This window comes from Cibotium barometz, chromosome 63, assembly GCF_041138505.1.
Source record: "Cibotium barometz isolate CiBa-2024 chromosome 63, ASM4113850v1, whole genome shotgun sequence".
NCBI classification, from domain to species: domain Eukaryota; kingdom Viridiplantae; phylum Streptophyta; class Polypodiopsida; order Cyatheales; family Cibotiaceae; genus Cibotium; species Cibotium barometz.
Genome location: NC_141108.1, coordinates 132,574 through 153,803, shown reverse-complemented (window position 1 = coordinate 153,803; position 21,230 = coordinate 132,574). Strand labels below are relative to the sequence as shown.

Genomic DNA, 21,230 nt, shown 5'->3' with positions numbered 1-21,230 from the left:
CTTACTTTTCCTCATAGTTGTTGTTTCAGTTTTAGTTAGTTGTTTAGTTGTTTTAGCTTTTCTTACACAGACATTGTATCAGATCCACCAACTGTTGTAACCTTTTTGGTCTCATAGGTCATTTTGGTCTTTTGAAGACGTTAATATATCATTTTAAGATGCAGCCACTGCTTGGCGATGACTCAGAGAGCCACGCCCCCCCACCCCGATTACTGATCCTCAACGCTGGCAGAGTTATGCAGAAGGGCTTTATGATGTTCCGCACCAGCCACTCATCCCTCGCCTCACCGAGACTCCACCGACCTCATCGGTTTTCTTTACTACCGATATGGTATCTCGAGCTATACATAGATTCCAACATGGGAGAGCTGAGGATCACACCGGCTTATAGGGTGAGCATTTCATTTATGCAGCTGACACACTCTCTCCTTTTATTGCTTACCTCTTTAACAGGGCTCTGGTAGAAGGTTTCCCGGCTGAGTGGACGATGCAGACTATTGTATTGATCCCCAAAGCTGGGGACATGTTGGACCCCGGTAATTACAGGACTATCATGATTGGTCATACTTTGGCCAAACTCTATGGGGCTATCTTGGAGGCAAAATTGAGCACACACGCTGAGAGGAGGGGCTCCGTGCCCCTGGTCTGGCAGGTTTTTTGGCGAGCCTTCTCTACTATTGATCACATTTTCACCCTGAGATGCCTGATTGACCAAATTCGGGCACGGAGATAGAGACTCTATTGCTGTTTTGTGGACTTCCGCAAAGCCTTCGACACAGTCCCGAGAGAGCGCCTCTTCCATCGCTTATAGACACTGGGCATACCCCCCGACATGATGTGGGGGATTTACAGATTATATGAGCAAGTGTTTGGACGAGTTAGATGCCCAAGGGGACTATCAGGGCAAGTGTTTGGACGAGTTAGATGCCCAGGGGGACTATCAGATATGATTGCTAGCACCATTGGTGTGAAGCAGGGCTGCCCTCTCTCCCCGACACTCTTTGGCTTATACATCGACGAGGTAGCAGACTACATCATACACGGAGGAGGCTCTGGGATTGACATATCAGGTACGACTGTACACATTCTATTATATGCTGATGACATCATTCTTGTGTCGGATACTCGGACAGGGCTACAAAGGCATCTACAGGCCCTGGATACTTTTTGTGCGGAGCGAGGACTCACAGTGAACCTTGGGAAAACCAAGGTTATGGTCTTTCATACATCAGCAGCAGCAGTCAGATGCCAGACTATCCTTACACTAGCCCGGGGACAGGTAGAGGTGGTGGGCTCATATGTATACCTTGGGGTCACATTTACCAGCCCATCAGGGAGATTCTCTATGGCACAGGCAGCCAGAGACAGAGTGACATGAAGGTACGCAGCACTAGCAATTTTGGAACGCCAGTGTCACGAGGCACACTTCGAGGAGCCCCGTACTAAGGGGTGGCTATTTGATACACTAGTTACTCCAGCATTGATGTATGCAGCAGCAGTATGGGCACCAGGTTTGGCTACATCCTCATGGACACAGATAGAGCGCCCTCAGATTTTGATGCTCTCACGGATGATCCGCAGCAAACCTTCAGTACCACATGATATCCTTCGAGCGGAGTTTGCTGTACCACCTATGTTAGTAGAGGCCATGTTCCAGACTATATCTTTTATACACAGGATGCGGGAGCTCCCACTAAATCGGGTATCTCGGGCTGCTTTTGAGGCATCCAGACAGCTTGCTGAGGAGGGACATACCTGGTCATGGACCATGGTACTCCCAGGTGGTACAGTGGATATCATCACACAGGATTGCTATGACAGATTACCACCCGTACACTATGACCTAGCTGCACCACACAGACGCCTCTCTCAGACAGAGAGGAACAGAGTCATGAGACATGACATTTGGCAGGGCCACATACAGGAGACTTGGCTATCTCCTAGTCAGCCACTCCCGACGAAGATGCTCTACTATAGAGACCACTTCTTGAGCACCTCCACAGACGGCTTCATCTAGCGACCACGATACTTGGAGGTCCACTTATCACATGGAGCCAGAGTAGCCATTGGGCGACTAAGTGTCTCATCACACCAACTAGAGATCGAGATTGGGAGAGCAGCACGCATCCCTTGAGCAGAGCGCATTTGTAGATTATGCCAGACGGGGGTAGAGACAGAGGAGCATTTTGTTTGCCAGTGTGGTGCTTTGCAGGAGATCAGGGCATGCTATCCTGAGGTTTTTAGAGGGACCACATCACTTAGACAGATGTAGGAGAGATCGGACCAGAGACAGACCAGAGACAGCTAGGCAGACTACTACTAGCACTACAAAGACACAGGGAGATCTTACTTCAGACACCCGCACATCATAGCGGAGGAAGACAGTCCCAGTTGGTAGACTTCTTCCAGAGATTGGCACTAGTAGCCCAGCCACACACATTGGGAGTGACATCTCAGCGAGCGGAGGAGATTCGAGCTAGGCGACGACCCAGACTAGCCGGCTACCAGACACCACGGCTACACCACAGAGAGATCGCGGCCATCCGGTCTCGACACCAGCAGCAGGTCCAGGAGCAGCTGGCACATTTTCGCTCTGATCCAGGACGCATGTTCCAGACATTTACGGCATCCTCAGATCTGATCTATGACATATTGTACCCAGACTATGGGACTGGATGGAGTTAGGAGTAGATAACATATCATACTTGTATCACCCCTTTTAGCATATAGAGATGCATTAGTAGCCCTAGTACTCCATCCACACCCTCTCGTTTGTACACCACCATTGAGTCCCCTATGGTCGTGTTGTCATACTTGTACATTTTATTCTCACTCCACATTTTCCTCTTGATGACTGGAGGAACATCATTGTACTACTTGTTTGTGTCATAGGCCAATTTTGGCCTTTTGCAGACGTTAATATATCTTTCTTTCTCTTTCTCTATCTCTCTCTCTCTTTCTCTCTCTCTCATCGACCGCGGTACATGGATGTATACATGCCACACAGCTCTCGCGTTGCTATTGGACAGCTACGAGTCTCATGACATCAGCTAGAGATAGAGGCTGGGAGAGCGGCACGGGTTCCTAGAGCTGAGCGGATATGCAGATTGTGCCGTGAGGAGGTGGAGACTGAGGATCACTTTGTATGTAGATGTAGAGCCCACCAGGCAGTCAGAGATAGATATGCAGGATTGTTTGAGAAGCACTCTTCACTACATCAGTTGATGGAGGCCTCGGACCAGCGACGACAGCTTGGCAGACTACTACTAGAGCTTCATAGTTCTCGATAGAGACTCCTCCAAACACCTGCTCCCACTAGGGGTGGGAGACAGTCCCAGCTCACAGATTTCTTCCAAAGAGCTATGCCAGTGCCAGCTGATGTACCACGTGGGGTGACCGCACAGAGAGCAGAGGAATTGAGAGCCAGGAGGAGACCTGGACAGACTGGACATAGAGCACCCCGACTCCGTCACCGAGAAATAGCAGCTATCTGAATGAGACACCAGATGGAGATAGAGGAGAGGCTAGCTCGCTTTCATTCAGACTCAGGGTACATGTTCATGCCATTCACAGCCTCAGCATCGGCGATGTATGATATCTTATATCCCTCTTATGGCACTGGATGGAGTTAGACATAGATTTGCATAGCATGCTTGTACTACCCCTTCAGCATATAGAGATGCATCTTGCCTTAGCACTCCATCCACATCCCCACCCCCTTTATATTGTTTGTATATGGGCTCCACCGATCCATGATGATTCACAGTTGTATCCAGACACATGCACACTTTTTCTTTTGTTTCTTTTCTTCCGATGATCGGAAGAACACAGTTGTATTATTTTTTTTGTCTCATAGGCCGACTTTGGCCTCTCGTAGACGTTAATATCTCTCTCTCTCTCTCTCTCTCTCTCTCTCTCTCTCTCTCGTGCGCGCACACACACTTCCTCTTCTTCTTCCTTGCCTCTTCTTCTTTCTTCCTCTTCTTCTTCTGCTTCTTTCTCTTCTTCTTCTTCTTCCCTCTTCTTCTTCTTCTTCTTCTTCTCCTTTCTTTCTTCATCTTCTCCTCCTCCTCTTCTATTCTTCCTCTTCATCCCCATATCATTCTCAACTGAAAATTGAAATCTCCAGTTTCTCCCAATTTGCAAACCCTAATTTCCCCCAATTATGGAATTAGCCCCAATTTTGAGCCGTTTCTCAAAATTGCCCCAATTTTGAGAAACTCCATCCGCTAAGTGACAGTGACAAGTTTTAGCTTCTTACTACTTTAGCTATAATGTTTAGGTTTGAAACTAAAATTCTATATTAAATATTAAATACCTTTTAAAAAAACGACGTTTCTTATTTTGGCTTGAATTTTGGAAATGTTTCGTACACGTTTCATACGTTTCTGGCTGCTATGCCTGTGATGTCCGCCCGAGATTTGTGCCCATAGTGTCAATCTCTCCTGGTGCATGGGATCCTCTGTCTCAAAGAAAGATACTTGTGTAACGGCGGTGCGGGCGTTGATGTCTCCAATAAGGAGGATATCCCCTAGATTGGAGAACTTCAAAATGTTCTCATAGAGTGGCAGGTATGGAGAGTCCCCATGGGTGGCATATTTGGATGTGGATGGTGCAAAGTAGCAGCCTGCAAGGGAGATATCACTGGCCATCTTCGTCCGGATCCTCACCCACATGAAGTGTGCATCCTCGTCCCGTTTGACGACCTGTATCACATGTTGTAGTCCCTCTCTGTATAATATGGCCACTCCGCTTGAACCTCTAGTGGCGCCTACTGTGCGTGGCTGTGGGTGGTGGACAGACTCCCATCTATATCCCCGCACCTCAGGTAAATGTCTCGCCTGGCACTGGTGTGTCTTTGTATAAAGGACCATGTCACGCCCTCTAAATGTTGCTTCGAACAGACTTGCCTCTATTCGTAGAGCGCCATTGCAGTTCCAGACCGCAATCTCTAGTGTGGTCCCATAGGTCGCGCACCGTCATGGAGAGCGTCGCTTGGTGATAATCACCCTCCCTTCTCTGTACAGTGCCCACTTTCCTGCCCTACGCGCTTCCAGTATGCGAGGTAGGCATGCACTCCCCTGGGTGTGCAATGAGTACAATGAGAGAAGGAAGAGAGAGTACAAGATAAGACACAATAGATTGGGCACAAAGTACACTACTTGCTTGATTGATTGATTTGTGAGTATGTTGGTGCCCGTTTTATGGGCTGAAAGTACAATATCTTCTTTGACCTTATTGAATGAGGTGTGACATCACTACTTGCCTCAAGAGAAGATTCCTAGGCTAAAAGATTGTTTCCACACTTAACTTTGATTTTCCAACAGGAGACAGTTGCTACAACATACGTTTCTCGATTTTCTTTCTTAGAGAGATTTTATTTCCAAGAGTGAAAACATATGAGGAGGGGAAGTATATTATGTACTTGGAGCTGATCCCCGGATTAGCAGGCCTAATCCAACAGGGTTAGGGGGCCCTGGGATTAGGAGATAGTAGGCAGATACAACGGGCTAAGGTTCATAATTAATAAAAATAGGCTACTGGCTATCTATAGTAGGTTAGCTATTTATAGCGTTCATTATCACTATATAAGTGATGCCTTCGATTATTATTGGCAGTGAGTTGTGTGTTGCACTTCTCATGGGTCTATGCCTAGACCAGAGTTTCTACTCTTGCCATGGACATGGCAGATCATAGATAGTCTTGCCATGGGCCCCTATGGGCAAGCATTGGTGGTATGGGACGCCAATGCCGACTGGCATGTGTTTGTGGAGTGGAACCTTAGTCCCTGGCTTGGGGGTGGATTAAAGTACTGATCCTACGGTTGGGTGGTGAACTTGCCTGCACCCCTTATATTTGGTTTCTCTAATCTTGTGTTGGATTGTGTTTAGGAGATCTTGGTTAGATAGGCGTGGGAGGCCTCTTACATGTGCCACTTCTTTCATCTACAAGCGGTGGTCTACTGCCAAGCCACCTTGCGGTTCCATGTCCCATAACTGTTGGTATGATGATGAATGCCGAGCCACACACTCCTGTCTTAAGCATTAGGTGGGGCTCTCTATCGAGTACATCTCACATGCCAATGATACCTGGTGCCCCGACTAGCCTACATGTTTAATATAGCCCTTTGTAAAGGATTTCCGCCGTCTTGGTCTACTACCACCACATAGTTGCAAAGAAACGTGTTTCATTCATTTTTTATGAAACGAAACATTTCAGAAATGTTTCTTTCGAATGAAACACGTTTCTTTCTCTCCTACTTGTTATCAGTATGAGTTGGGCATTTTTTTAAATCCATAGAGCTCTTTTTTCAAAAAAATGTCTACATATGCTTGTGAAAACCAACGAAGAAGCTACTGCGTAAGATACTCGGTCAGATCAAGGAAGAAACTTGCACTTGGATCATTGGGATCAACGCTTTTTTTCCCATCAAGGAGGCACTGCCCACCATCTCTCAAGTTGGTGTGGTGATTTGTGATTTTGCCTTCGATTTTGCAAAAAAAAAAAAGATTTTGAAATTTGGGGGCTTTCATGCTAGGGTGCCAATCTTACCCTTCCTTTGTCAAGATGACTCGCATTAGGGATGCCATGTAGGCCCATGTCACTCCTATATCAATATTGGGGGTTCAGGCACCCAAAAGTGGAATTGTAATTTTTGCTGGTTTGCTCAGCAAGTACTTTAATCCGTGTTAAGGCCCATCTCTCAAGTTTAATCGGGAAAGGCATCGGTGTATGCAAATTAGTGCTTGCAAACATCAAAGTCGAGCTACAAGAATGCAAAAGACATCAATTGGTAGGATGCGGTTGTGGGCCTCTGGTTGAGGATATTGATGCTAGTGAGGATATAGGTGATGCTTCAAAGAGAACTCAGAACACGGTTGGACTCAGAGGAGGATGCACAAAGCCAAGCAAGATTCGGGGGTGTTGATATTTCTATCCCCACATCAACACGAAGCCCTTTGCCAGTAGGACCTAGAGCCTCTCTAAAGAGAGCAAGCATTCAAGCAAGAATGCAAATGTAGGTAGTTAATGATGCAACTAGGGAACTCAACAAGAGAGTTTATATGGTCACACTTGCAGGGGGCTATCATGGAGATAGGCCCATGAAACACTGACAATGGTAGCAAGCGTGTCTCTATGGGAGGGATGCTTGATGAAGAAGGGTTTGTGGAATATTGCAAATGGGAGAGAAATGAGAAAGCACTTAGCCTAATTGTTTTAGGCTTAAGTGATAGTTATATACACCATATAGATGGGAAGGATACATCTAATGAAGCTTGGGAAGAGCTAGATGTTCTATTTAGAGCTCAAGTTAAAATCTAGATGTCAATTAAAAGCTAGATTTACTATTTGGAGCTCAAGTTAAAAGCTCTAAAATACGCCTTCTCTTAAGTTTTGTGAGTTGACAATGAATCCAGGGGATTCACTCCCAACTCACTTGAACTACATGAAGAGCATATTGACACAACTTGTAGATATGGTGGATTGATGACATCTTTGACACTGCGCATAGCTTGGTGAAGTTTGTCACCAAGAGGCCGAAGGTCTTGGCAATGTATCGTGCCAATAGTGACCTTGAGCTCCTGAAGCCCTCACAAACGAGGTTTGCATATATGTTCATTGTGGTTGAGAGGGTAGTGAGAGTCCATCGGGGACTCGTGTGCACGATGGTCCGTCGAGAGTGAATGAGTTGGGAGGATCATGGCAGTTGCTTTTGCACACAAAGTGATGCAAGAAGGTTGGTGGAAGGAGGTAGAGGCTTTGGTGAGCGCCCTTCAACCAATTTACTATGTTCTTCGCATCATTGACATGGAGGGCAACATTCTTGGACTCTTGTACAAGTTCATGGACTGGATTGGAGAGGCTCTTAACCTTTGCACTCTCTTGATAGATGAGAGGTACTCAACATGCCGAGTTCCAACTTCCACCTATATGGGAAAGTACTCTCCTACTATAATATACAACGGACGGTCCATAGTGTGAACCTGCTTATATGTACTGGTGCTATAAGTTATAACTACGCTATACTCTTGTCATCCATTGGCGGCATATCAGCTATAATCTCACTGACTGTGCCAGTGGCATAAGTGTGGAAGCTATCACCCAGGCAGGCCATTGATGTTGGTAGCACTAGTTGAGCTCGATATCTCAACAACCACTATTAGGGAGAGCTCCACTCCATCCACGTACCCAGTGTCCCAAGTCCACGGGACGCCAAACACGATCCTCATATGCTTCATATTCTCATGTACTCGATGAAGAGGCTCTCTTGTACTCCATGTACTTCCTCATGGTGATCATTGTATCAACCTCTACTTTAAGAGAGCTAAGTTATTTGTCCTTGATTTGTTTTTCTTTTCCATGATGAGACATACCATGGATAGCATTGTGTCTCTTTGGTCTCATAGACCCATTGGGTCTTTGGAAGGGGTTCAATATAACTCTCTCTCTCATGTTCCATGTTCTTGGTATTTCATGATGAGGTTTCCATGCACAATTTTGTATCACCCCAGTGAGATAGCTATGTTTTGTTGCTATTTTATTTTCCATTCCATGATGAGATATGCCATGGACATTATTGTATCACTGTGGTCTCATATGCCCGTTGGGTCTTTAGAAGACGCTTAATATATATATATATATATATATGTATATATATATTGTGTGTCACTTTGGTCTCATATGCCCATTGGGTCTTTAGAAGATGCTTAATATATATATATATATATATTTTGTGTGTGTGTGTGTGTATTGCACCATTGTGCTCACTAGAGGTGGAGACAGAGGAGCATTACATTTGGAGATGCCCTGTATATTATGAGATCAGAGGGAGATTTCATTGTCTTTTCAGAGATGGATTTGGGCCACTAGCTGGGGTCATGGATTACCCTGATCAAAGGTGTCTTGGACTATACCTCATGGAGCTTCGCCAACACAGAGACAGCTTGATGCATGCATAAGAGAGTCATAGGCATGATGCCCCCTAGACCTTTACCACCTAGACCTCTATCACGAGCTTCTTTGCCCCCTTGTCAAGATAGCAGTCTTAGACGACATAGGGAGACCATAGAGGGGGCCTCATCCACCATAGGTCAAGCATCGTCTTCCAGTAGTAGCCCAGCCGCCCACACTCAGGTTCCCAGCAGTATTTGTTGGGATTCAGAGTCGTATATGTGCGTGTCCATCTCCTGTGTCCACACTGTGTCCACCAATGTGTAAGTGTACACTGTATAGGTTTGATTACCTATCTAGGTGTGAACACCCCATATATTTGTGTGTGTGAACCTACTACTCTTATGAGTAGGTAAGATAAGTGTGTGTGTGTGACCTAAGCAGTCATGTCTCCGCATGTGACGTGTCACTGTTTAGTGTGTTTGTGTGAGTCAAAAGATAAGGCTGCTCTCCTACAAAAGCATGTACTTGGTGCAATTATCATTCAAGTCACATCATTGAGTCGTGCAGCACATTCTCTATCTTGAGCCCGCAGGAGACAGAGGACACCTGGCTTTCGGACACCACGCCTATACCAGAGAGAGATGACAGAGATCAGAGCTCAGTTTCACAGAGAGGGTGCGGAGCGACTGGCTCGCTTAAGAGCACACCCAGGCATGTTCTTCAGGGAGCTGTGGACACCCCCTTCACTGATGTATACCATTTTATACCCCCAGTATGGTACAGGATGGAGCTAGCTAGGTTGCATATCATGATTGTATACTCCATGCATATAGCTTTGCATTCTCCTAGTAATAGAGCTCCATCCCCTGCACACCCAGATTCAGCTTTTTTATTCAGTACTTTTTCATTTTGTTGGGATGACAGAGGATACCCCATACAGGTACTCCGATTTGTCTCATAGGCCGAGTTCGGTCTTTTGGAAGACGTTAATAAAATCTTTCTTTCTCTCTCTCTCTCTCTCTCTCTCTCTCTCTCTCTCTCTCTCCACCATAGCTGTCACTGTCAAACCCTAACCGTGGGCAGCCTGTACCATCATTTGGTGTCAGAGCACAGGTTCCCGCTTGCTGCCGCTCATGCATTTGCTGTTGCCGCCCACCTGTACTATATTGTGCAGCTGCCACTGCCTGCTGTTGTGACAAGCCACCGCCTGCGCCACTGTGCTGATAGTCAAGGGCGCCCTGTGCATCTGGCTGAGCTGCTGCCCGTGCCCCAGACTCCACACTCGTGTGTGCTCCACCCACCGGTGCTCTTCCGTGTCCAAACTGGTTGATTGCTGGCACTACAAAACTTCCAGCCACGCATCAGCTCATCACATGTCATGTCCTCCACCGGCTACTACAACCTCCACATAGTCATCTGCAGCCGCCTCGGAAACAGCTCCACTGTCGAAGCTTCTGCTGCTCACCCTCGACCGCCCTTACATGGAGCTGCTCGCCCTGGTCGCCATCAGCTTCTCGTCTGTGTGCGCCATGACAAAGCTAAACAATAAGGTTTTCCAAAATCTTATTTTTTAGGTGTGTCAAGTGCAAAGGAGCGCAGCCTTGTCAGTACTGTACTTGCAGATTCAGAAAATTAGGGGTTTTCAGATTGGGCCTTTTAACAAATTAAGGTGAAATCATCTAATTAACATTCATGCATTTCAATAAAATTGGGGCTTTCTGCAAAATCAGCAATCTGCATCAAAATTGAAGCTCTTGTATAGGCTCAATTTTGGGGCTTTCCTCAAAATCAGGTGAAATCAACAAATTAAATCCCTGCACACCTATAAATTTGGGGGCCTTAGCCAACCAAATTAGCCAAAATTGGCAAAATTGGATTCATCTAGGTGTATAAAACTGGCAAAATTGGACCCGCTGGCAACACATTGAAGACTCCATAACGCCATGGAAGGGGCGGTAGCTTGGAAGCGACGCCGGAAGTGTTCCCACTTCATTGACACACGCCTGGAAAGTGTTTAAACTTCCAAAAATAATTCGTGATTTTGTGTGTTGTGGTTTCCCACGTGTGTTCCCGCCTTTATTATTTTTTGTTTATTTGTGCGTCATGGGTTCTATACCTTGGATGTCCTGCAAAACGAGATGTAATAATCTTTTTGTATGTTTTTCTGCCTTAATGTTATAAAAGGCTAGTTGTTTCTGTAAGACCCTGCCTAGAGCAAGGGGGGGGGGGTTGTTCCTTGGGTAAACTAATGTATGTTGCTAGGGGTGGAGCTCCCATAAATCAGGCCTGGAAGGGCATTTCTAGGATGTTGGTGCCTTGGTCCTCTAGACCTTTGAGTTAGGTGGTCCTCGTATACAAGTATGGCTAAGATCTATGGGGCGGTGCTTGAGGATGTAATTGGCACAGTATCTGGGTAACAAGGCAGTTAGTGAGGCAGGTTTCATGAGAAATTTCTCCACATTGGACCATATATTCACTCTACGGGCTCACATACAGAAGTATGGTTCACGATGGAAGTGTGTGTATTGCTGGTTTGTGGATTTCCACAAAGATTTATATTTGGTCCCTTGATCTCGGTTCATTGGACACTTGTAGGAGCTCTAGCTACCACATTATGCGATTTGTCACTATATGAGGTAGCAATGGGATTGCATTTGTGTTTTTAATGTTTTGATAAGCATGCTAATGAGGGGATTGCTACTCCTTTTTTGTAAAGCCAAATCAATTCGGTTGTGCAGCCAAATCAACATGGTTTGCTTCAACAAATGATTTGCATGTGCAGATTTTCACTGCAAATGTTCATTCCAACTATGTGGACTGTACCCGTTGGCTTGGGGATTTCATTCTTTCAAAGGTATGAACATTGGTGTTGCAGGCTGTATGCTTTATAATCTTCGTTTTGCCTCAATGCCTTGAAGGGCTAGTCATTGATGGCTTGTCTTCTTGACTCTAGAGTGTGGACAATGAGATAGTTTTATGGGAGGCCTTGATGAAAGAACATGGTGGAAGCAATGATGTAAGTAGATCTCTGGTGCATTTGATTCAAAAGAAAACACAGGTTTGTGCTCCTAAATAATCTTGCATGGATTTATTGAAGACCTATAGCCAGACTTATCTTGTTGCAGTCATGCTGGTGTATGTGAATGTGCTTTTCACATGGAATGCCATCTTCATAATGCTGGCTGGCTTGGTACAGGGTGCTGTGGATGTTCTACAAAAATACCCTGTTCCTGACTGTGACATCTGGTTCATCAAGTTCTCATGTGATTTCCACTTCAACTCTTTAGCAATTGGTATGCCTTTGGTTGATCGAATCCCACATTTGCCTTTCATCCTTTGTAGTTTTATCATAGTTTTTGAGAGTTAAATATTATATATTTTGGGTATTGGGTTTCGAAATCTCACCCTCTTCTGGACAGCGTGTTGAGATAGGGTCCGCAGAGTGTTGATAATACTTCTGGCCTTGCTGAGTTCCTCTTAGGTTGATTTTCCAACTTTCGGCGCATATGCTTGAAACCTGACCTATCTTAGCTGAATCAATTCCAGAAGCTCCCCCGAGCGAGGGGTTAGGGTTCCACTCCCCACAGGCCAAGCCAGTCAGCCGTGGCGTCCCATACCACGAGAGCCTGTCGCAAGTTGCCTTCGGCAAAACCACTGATGAACCACCATGTCCATGGCAGGAGTTTGTTCCAGGCATAGATCATCAGCCAACTCTATGATTGAATGAATCACAATAACCCACAAGTCACTTATATAATGACTACTATCGCTTTAAATAACAATCTATAGTCACCTGTGACCTACCCGTGGCCTTGCCCTAATCCGAGAACTCGCCCACACCTCCTCCCTCACTTCCCTCTCGCCATCCTTCCTCTCTGCTGTTGCCCACCTCTTCGTTGCCTCCCCCCCTTCCTTCAATGCGCACCCTGTCTTTGCCTTTCCTTTCTCCTCGCGCCCCCACCTCACTGCCCCCCCTTGCGTGCATCCATTTGCCGCCTCCTCTCCCGGCTGGGAGTCCTTCCCCCTTTCCCGCTCTCGGCCTCCTATCTTCCTCCTCTAGTCACCCCCCTTGCTTGCCGTCCCCCCCTCTGTTTCCTTCCAGCAGGTTTTTTTTTGCATTCGGACTATGTTTGTCTTCCTTTGGTCTTCACCCCCTCAGGAGGACTCCATGGCAGCTGCTCCATCACCCCCCTAACCTAGGCCGCCACCTGGTGCTTTTTTCTAGCTCCTAGCATCAACAGTAGCCTCCCTCAAAGCCTCAACACTTGCATGCAAGATTGTGGGTAGTCGACCAATGCGCAGTAGACTTCGTGACTTGCTCGAGGCTAGCCTCCTTGGCGAGCCGGGCAAGATCATAGATATCCATACCCTCTGGCACGGCTACTACCAGGTGGAGTTCGACACCCCATAAGCTTCGGACAGCATGCTTCAGCTGAGCCTCGTGCTGCTGTGCACGACCCAGACATTTTTCACATGTTGGCAGCACCGCTTTGATCCCACCTTTGACACTCTTGCTGGAGTACCTGGATTCCCAGTCACAGTCTGTTTTCTAGGTCCCCAGAAAGGAGCATCTTTTGCATGTTCCTGTCATTGGGAGAATGATAGGATAAGTGCTGGAATCCCTCACGACAGCCGCCACGATGTTGGCACATGTGGCTGGGATCCCTCAATTCGTATCAGCATGCCCTCACTGGAGACAGCACTGCACGTCAACTCTCTTTGATGCCTACAGGGGGGGACCCATCCTAAAGTGGGTGGAGTACTCATGCCGTCCTGGCCAGTGTTTCATTTGCTCTCATAGATGGGCCACCTCGCTAGAACTTGCTCTTGTTGCTAGTCTAGCCGAGCTACGCATGCCGGTCTAGCCGCCCCCCCATGCATGCAGAGTGGAGAGGGCAGACCGAGCGCCCTAGTGGCACCTCCCCCCTCCAGCTAGATGGAGCCCTAGCACCCAAGGACGAGGATGGGGCTAGGTGAAAGACGATTGGGCAGAGGCACTATTGATGAAGCCCAGCCGGAGCAGCACGCCACCACCAGGCGAGAGAGTACAATGGGACCTAGGTGCAAACGGTCGTATTAGAGAACCGTTCTGAGTATTTATCTCAAGATCACTCATCTGGAAAGGAGGCCCCACCCGCGCCCGAGAGGGTGCTATCGTCATGCCCAACCTAGAGACTGGTTCCACGGAGTGGTTGGGTACAAATCTTCCCGAATTTTTGGAAACAAACACCCCCCCCCCCCCCCTCCCCCGGAAAAAAAAAAACCGGAGGCCACTGCCTGAGCCTTTTTTTTGAAGCAGACCTCCAGCTCTTAGCATTAATAGTAGCCTCCCTCGAAGCCTCAACACTTGTTTGGAAGATTGTGGGTAGCTGACCAACGTGCAGCAGATTTTGTGACTTGCTCCAAGCTAGCCTTCTTGGCGAGCTTGGCAAGGTCATAGGTATCCACACCCTCTGGCACGGTTGCTGGGAACCTAGAAAACAGACTGTGACCAGTTATAAATTGCACTTTCTTATAAGGTGAATTTGGGCATGTTCCTGGATTCATCTAGGTATATCTTTATGCTGTATTAGCGGACATGTTTCACATTATGAAGTTTTCGTCCAAGTTGCAGCCAGCTGATATTGTGCCAATTCTTTCTATCTTTAGTGGTGCATATGCCCTATCAACTACCTTTTTGTTGTAATAATTCTTTCTATTTGTTATGATCCTTAGTGCTAGGCTTCTACTGCTGACGTTAGTGGGGATGTCGTAGTATCTAGTCTGTACTATGCATGATGGAGTTGATGGTTTATTTTCTTGTGGATGACTACCATGAGGTTATAAATTGCATTTTCTTATAAGGTGAATTCGGGCATGTTCTTGGATTCATCTAGGTATAGCTCTTGCTAGAGTACCTGTATTCCGGGTCACTGTTTGTTTTTTAGGTTCCCAACAAGGAGCATCTTTTGCTTCTTCCTGTCATTGGGAGAACGATAGGACAAGTGCTAGAATCCCTCACGACAACCGCCACGATGTTGGTGCATGTGGCTGGGATGGGACCTAGGTGCAAACGGTCGTATTAGAGAAACGTTTCGAGTAATTATCTCCGGTCACACATTTGGAAGGGAGGCCCCACCCACGCCCAAGAGGGTGCTAGTGTCATGCTCAACTTGGAGAATGATCCCACGGAGTGGTTGGGTACCAGTCCTCCCGAATTTTTGGAAACACCTCCCTCCCCCCTTCCCGCGATGAGGATCTGATCCCCCACCAGCAGCAAGTGGCCTCTCATGATCAAGGACAGATGTTGTTCCCCCGCCCCCCCGCCCCCCCCCCCCGCCCCCCCCCTCTTTTCCCCAAGCGGCTTCTCAAAAGCACTCCTGCCACCCGCTTGCAGTCCCTGACCCTGGGAGGAGCTGCCCGTCGGGTTCAGTTTGCAGACTGATCCATCACTTCTCAGGGCCTGTAGCAACGATGGTTGTTGCTTCCTTGGTGAGATCCATGTCCCTGGAGTCTCGAGGTGATCCCATCCCTTCGGCCCCCCCCCCCCCCCCCCCCCCCCCCCCCTCCCCAAGCTGTGGACAACTACTAGATGCCTACTAGCGGATGCAGGTGCCTTTGCAGAGACTTTGGCCCATCTGCAAGTCTATGCTATATTTCACCGATCGAGACTGGCCACTCCTGTGAGAGTGGTGCAGTGATCTTCTCCTTCCCCTGAGTGTAGCAGCAGAGCAAGAGTGGAGTCTGGAGACTGTCTCCTCCACTATTCATCGACATGTGACTCTGTGAGAGAGCTCTCTCTTCACCTTGGGGACCTGCACCTCACTGACATTGTCACTCACTTTTGGTCCTTGGCCTACATGAAGCTTGGAGGATCATGCCACGGAAACCAAGATGGCGAGCTCGAGAACTCTAGTTTCGAGGTGATGCTTTTCGTCTTATCTTCATGTATCACTGGTGGTCTCCCTGCCCCCCTCCTACAGATATCTCTACTGTGATAGTTGGAGCCCAGTTTATGCATCTATCCGGGCCAGATCGGTGGGCCCACATGGAGCACAAGATCAGGGAACACCTCGGACGTCTGCACACTAGGACAGACTGTGACTACTCGCCGTCCAAACCCTTACCCAAGTCTCAGAGGGTGGAGGGCAGCTCAGACAGATTTCACCCCACTAGACCCCTTTGATGCGGATGGTCTGTTGGAACATTCAAGGAGTCCATGGCATGCAAAACTGCTCTAGGCGGGGAGTCCTTTGTGAGGAGCTGCACAGAGCATTAGTGGGAAGCTTTATTGACATTCTCTTTCTCCAAGAGCATCACATGTCAGCTGGCTGTACCCGCAAATGGGGGAAGGCTTGCTGGGCAAGAGCCATACCTTTTGGTCACCTGCTTTCAGCCAGACTCGGATCCATGGAGGAGTATGTATCTCAGTTAGTGAGCAGCTTCTTCCGGCGGTGGAGGACTCGGACACCCCTAAGAGCGCACTTATGGAGCATGATTTGATAGGGCCTTCCCGAGGCTGTTTTTTTGTGTATGGGGGGAGACTTGAATATGCTGGAGACCGTGGATTATAGACTAGGTGGAAGGCGGTATTGTTTTTGGTGCAGAGCTTGCGACCTTGGAGTAGCTTGTCTTCACCATCAGGGGACAAGACCCTTGGCATTTCCTGGAGTTTGGGCATAGCCCGGGGAGTCTGAAATTCTTTCTGACTGGAGGAGCAAATGCCCCAGCCTTTCCCGTTTCGTTTCTATGTTGATGAGTGGGACTGTGGACGAGGCGGTTTGGTGGGTATTTTAGCCCGCACTACTTTTTCAGACCATTTGCCTGTCATCCTCTCTCTAGAGGACCCTTGGCTACAGGATAGCCAGTAGTGCCTCCGCATACGCAAGAGCTTGATTGAGGACTCTGAGATCTGTAAGAGGTGGAATGAACCATCTCAGATATACCCTGAGTAGTACGTACCTGCCCCACAACTGTCCTGTATAAAGCCATGATTCCCCAAATCAGCTCTGTGGGCACTCCCATCTCCTGTAGTCTGCGCATCTGTCTGGCTCTCGGTACTGTGTCAAAAGCTTTGTGGAAATCCACAAAGCAACAATAAATCCTCCTGCCATATGATCTGCCCTCCTTAATAATAGCTCTGAGTGTCAAGATATGGTCAAGAGTGGAGAAACCTCTCCTGAACCCTACTTGCCCTGATGCACGTATGCCCTCTCTCTCTCTGCCCATCTACTCAACTCCTGCTGAAGAATAGATGCATATAATCTAGCCAATGTGGGACCAATCATGATGGTACGATAATTCCCAGGAAGCATGGGATCCCCTGACTTGAAGATAGGCACAATCGTGGACATATTCCAAGTCTCAAGAAAACCCTCACACATGGCTCGATTAAACATCATAGCAATAAGCTTTGCAAGCATATCTCTGGCATGAATACAGTGCTCTACTACCAAACCATCATGATCATATGCTCTCCCAATCCTCATCCTGTCAATAGCTTTCCTTACCATCTCAGTAGTAAAGAAAGCACATGTCTCTGGGCATGGCTCCGATGGGTCTGGCAGGGGTGGCTGTCCTGGTGCTGTGTACAGGGATGCTGCATACTCACCCCAAATCTCTGTGGAGGTAATGGCTGTTTATGGTGAATGCTCATGGAATAGTCTCCATGCCTCGCCTGAGTCCTTACTCATAAATAACTGATACAAATCCCTCTCTAAGTGAGCAAGATAAGCCCTCTTCTTCCGTCGCACTAGGCGCCGGAAGGTAATCCATGACTGTTTGTGAGTGGTAACACCCATGAGCACCTCTCTCTGTAATCTGATCCTCATCTCTCTGCACTCCTCATCATACCAGCTGTTCTGGGGCATGTTCCTAGATCGTCTCCGTGTAGGCCGACTATGGGGATATGCCTCTGATGCGGCAGCATGAAGCGTCTCTATCAATATGTGAGTGAGCTCATCTAATGGCCGTCCCGGCTCCTCGGCATATAAGTGTCTGTATATCTCATCCGTGCACACGGTGTCAATCTCCCTCGTAAAGGTATAACGAGTGTGTGTGGAGATGTGTCCCAATGGAGCTGTGCTGAATTGAAATGTGAGAGTGAAGGACAAGATAGCATGATCCACTGCTACTCCAACCGGCCTAGTGCCTACCATAAAATCCTGAAAAGAGGGAATGAGACTGGGCTGAGCCATAACATAGTCCACTGTACTAGCATCATGCCGATGTGGAAAGCAAGTGAAACCGCTCGCTGCCGGAATATGTGTAGGCCATTCAGGATGGCCAATCCATGTGCAGTCCCCATGTCTATCAAATACCGCCCATACTCAGTGTGTTCCTCATCCTGTGAGAGTCTAGATAGGCCCATATCCCTAACATCAAGCTCCCTCAACATCTCCTCTGAGGTATCATAAAATACTGTCGGGTTATGGGCGGTCCTGGCATTGAGGTTCCCAAGGAGAATGATGTCACCATCCCTGGAGAACTCCCAAATGTCATCATCCAAAATAGAAAAGGGAGACTGCCCTCTAGGTGATGCATACACTGATGTACTAGGAGCAAAATAGCATATAGCAATGTAGAGATATCTGCCCGTCTCTGCCCTCAGTCTAACCCACATGTACCTAGCCTGCTCATCTCTGCGGACTATATGTATCAGTGGCTGTAGCTCCTTTCTAAACAATACTGCTACTCCTCTTGAGCCCTGTCCTCTATGCTCTGAACGAGTCTCCTGTCTACAAGCTGTCTCCCATCGGTATCCACTAACATGTGGCATGGACTGTCCAGGAGCCTGATGCTTCTCGGAGTAGAAGATGATGTCCCTTCCAGTGAAACTATCCTGAAAAGCCCCTACATCAAGGCGTAGAGATCCATTACAATTCCAAGTAGCAACTTTGAGTGTAGTCCCATAGGTCTTGTGCCGTCATGAAGAGCGCCTCTCCATAATCACCACTCTACCATCTCTATAGAAGGCCACTTTCCCTATCTCTCGGGTTGCCCTTATCTCGGGCATAACTTCTTTCAGGTGGACAAGCTGCGAGAGTGTGAGGTCATCTCCCAAGAAATATTCCCGTCTTCTTGAGTGTAGGACGTCCTTCAAGAAGTCCTTCTTCGCTTCCATGGAGGGGAAACGAATGATAATTGCTCTCTCCTTAGAAGATTCGCCACTACCTTCTCTCTTCTTTCCCACTTTCCATGCCTTTGTGTGCGTGGCTTCAATGCCCATCATAGAGAAGAGCTCCTTGGTTTCCCCTTCCGCATCATCATGGTCTTTTAGACCGGACACTCGTACATGTAAGGTCCGGGTCTTCCTCCTTTGCTCCTCTTCAAGGGTCATGTTGATGATGGTGGGAGTAGGGATGGGTGGCGATTCTTTACCTTTCCCTTTCTTGGCGACCTCGATCCATTTCTCTGCCTCGTCCATCTTCTTTTGTGTCTCTCTAATCACCTCCACCCATGAAGATGTCTTCTCTTTATGTTGCTCCTCCTCCTCTCGAATGATCCTCATTTGTTCCTTGATGGTATTCAGCTCTTCAATCAAGGAGGGCTGAAATTTTCCATCCTCAAGCTTGCCTTGTGAAGTGGCTTCCAACTCCTTTTTGAGGGCTGAGATTTCAGTCGATTGACTTTTAGCATGCAATTTGGCCTCCACTAGTTCCTCCTTTAGGACTGAAATCTCAGCCTCTTGCCTGGATGTTCTCTTCGAGCTCTTGGATTTTGTCAAATCCCTTCTCGAGTTTGGAGAGGCGGTTTATGATTGCGGTAACGGAAGAGTCGACCATCTTCTTGTTTTCTTTGATAATTGTGTTGAGCTTGTCCTCCACCTTCACGAGCTCCTCTTCAACTCCGGTCTTGGCCATGACTTTTTGCAGTACTTCCCACAGCCAATGAACTGGAATTTAATCCATGACACCTGTGCGCAGTGTGAAACAGCAGCAGTGGGGGGGGGGAGAGAGAGAAATGAAATGAAATGAAATGTTATATTAACGTCTTCAAAAGGCCATAATGACCTATGAGACCAAAAGTTACATCATGGTGGATCTGATACAATGTCTGGATAAAAAAACCGAGAAAATGAAAAAATAAAGATGATACTACTGGCACCTAAAAAATGAAACTGGAACTGGAAGGTACACTATGGAGGTACCTCCATCTCATAATATGTGCCGCATCGGACACTGGCGGATCTCCTCAATATCCTGTGTGGTCAGCACCCTGACTGGGTGTCTCGCATGCCTCGCAAGAATAATCCGAATCTGCCGCTGCAACATCCGTCTATGCTGGGATGCCCTCCTCCGTGGTCGTGGGCGTCTGGACCACCCAAGCTCAATCGCACGATCAATCAGTGTACCTCTGGTGTGGGCGGTATCCATGTCCTGCTGCTGCTGTGGTCCATCTGGCGCAGTGATGGCCGGACTAAAGAAGTCTGTAATGTGCCTCTGAGTCTGGCTCTCTGTGCGCCTAAGCAGGCTATCTCTATGTCTCCGCAGCTCAAGCAAGAACAATCCCAAACACCTCTGGTCCTGGTACCCCATGACTCTGGAAAGTGGTCCAAAACCCTCTCTGAATAAACAGTGGAAACGACCACGTATCTCATAGTATGCAGTACAATGGCATATATAATGCAGCTCTGTCTCTGGCTCCCCATGGCATACTCGGCATATCCTGGCCTCAGCTGGTATACCTCTATATCGGCCAATCTCAATCTCAAGCTGGTGTGAGGATGTGCGAATCTGACCAATAGCACATCGTACTGCATGAGACAAGTGTACATCCATGTAACTGAGAGAGAGAGAGAGAGAGAGAGAGAGAGAGAGAGAGAGAGAGAGAGAGAGAGAGTTGTATTAACGTCTTCAAAAGGCCAAAATGACCTATGAGACCAAGAGGTTACATCATATCCATGAGGCACATCGTCCTGGGTGTACAAAATAGTAATAAAGAAAGATAAAAATCTAGAACTATAAAATCTGTTCTAGGTACATGAGCAGAGAGTTCTCATATCACCCTAATACATCCCTCATGGGCCGTTGTGACATAGTGCTCAAGGTGGTAAAACTGAGCCGGCGCGAGAGGTCCTGCGATGATGGGAGATGATGGCCCGGATCCTCCTGTGGTGGCGTGGCCGTGGGCGAGGGCCATGGGGTCTGGGGCGTCGAGCTGTGCATAACTTAGTGGCTCTGTCGAGTGTCACCTCTCTTGGCCGAGCTTCTGCACTAGCCTGTGGTCTGGGTATGATGGGTGGATTGGTCCTCGGAGTGTTGGTATGGAAGAAGTCGGTTTGAGCTCTCTGTGCTGGTCCTCGAGCAAGTACAGTTGATCTGGATCTTTCTAAGGGCTCCTTGTGTCTACGGAGC

The 21,230-nt window shown here is 47.7% G+C and overlaps 1 protein-coding gene across 2 annotated transcripts in view; it reads left to right on the top strand.

The window, feature by feature from the left end:
• The window catches only part of FIE (Transducin/WD40 repeat-like superfamily protein), an 85,695-nt gene that overhangs the window by 38,630 nt on the left and 25,835 nt on the right, over nucleotides 1-21,230 (top strand). The window contains exons 8-10 of one of the 2 annotated variants that reach the window (XM_086796171.1): nucleotides 11,678-11,749; nucleotides 11,849-11,911; nucleotides 12,092-12,188. In XM_086796171.1, the coding sequence (XP_086652297.1) occupies nucleotides 11,678-11,749; nucleotides 11,849-11,911; nucleotides 12,092-12,188 (232 nt within the window). Of the gene's footprint in view, nucleotides 1-11,677; nucleotides 11,750-11,848; nucleotides 11,954-12,091; nucleotides 12,189-21,230 lie in introns of both variants that reach the window. The other variant, XM_086796170.1, reaches the window with a different exon arrangement.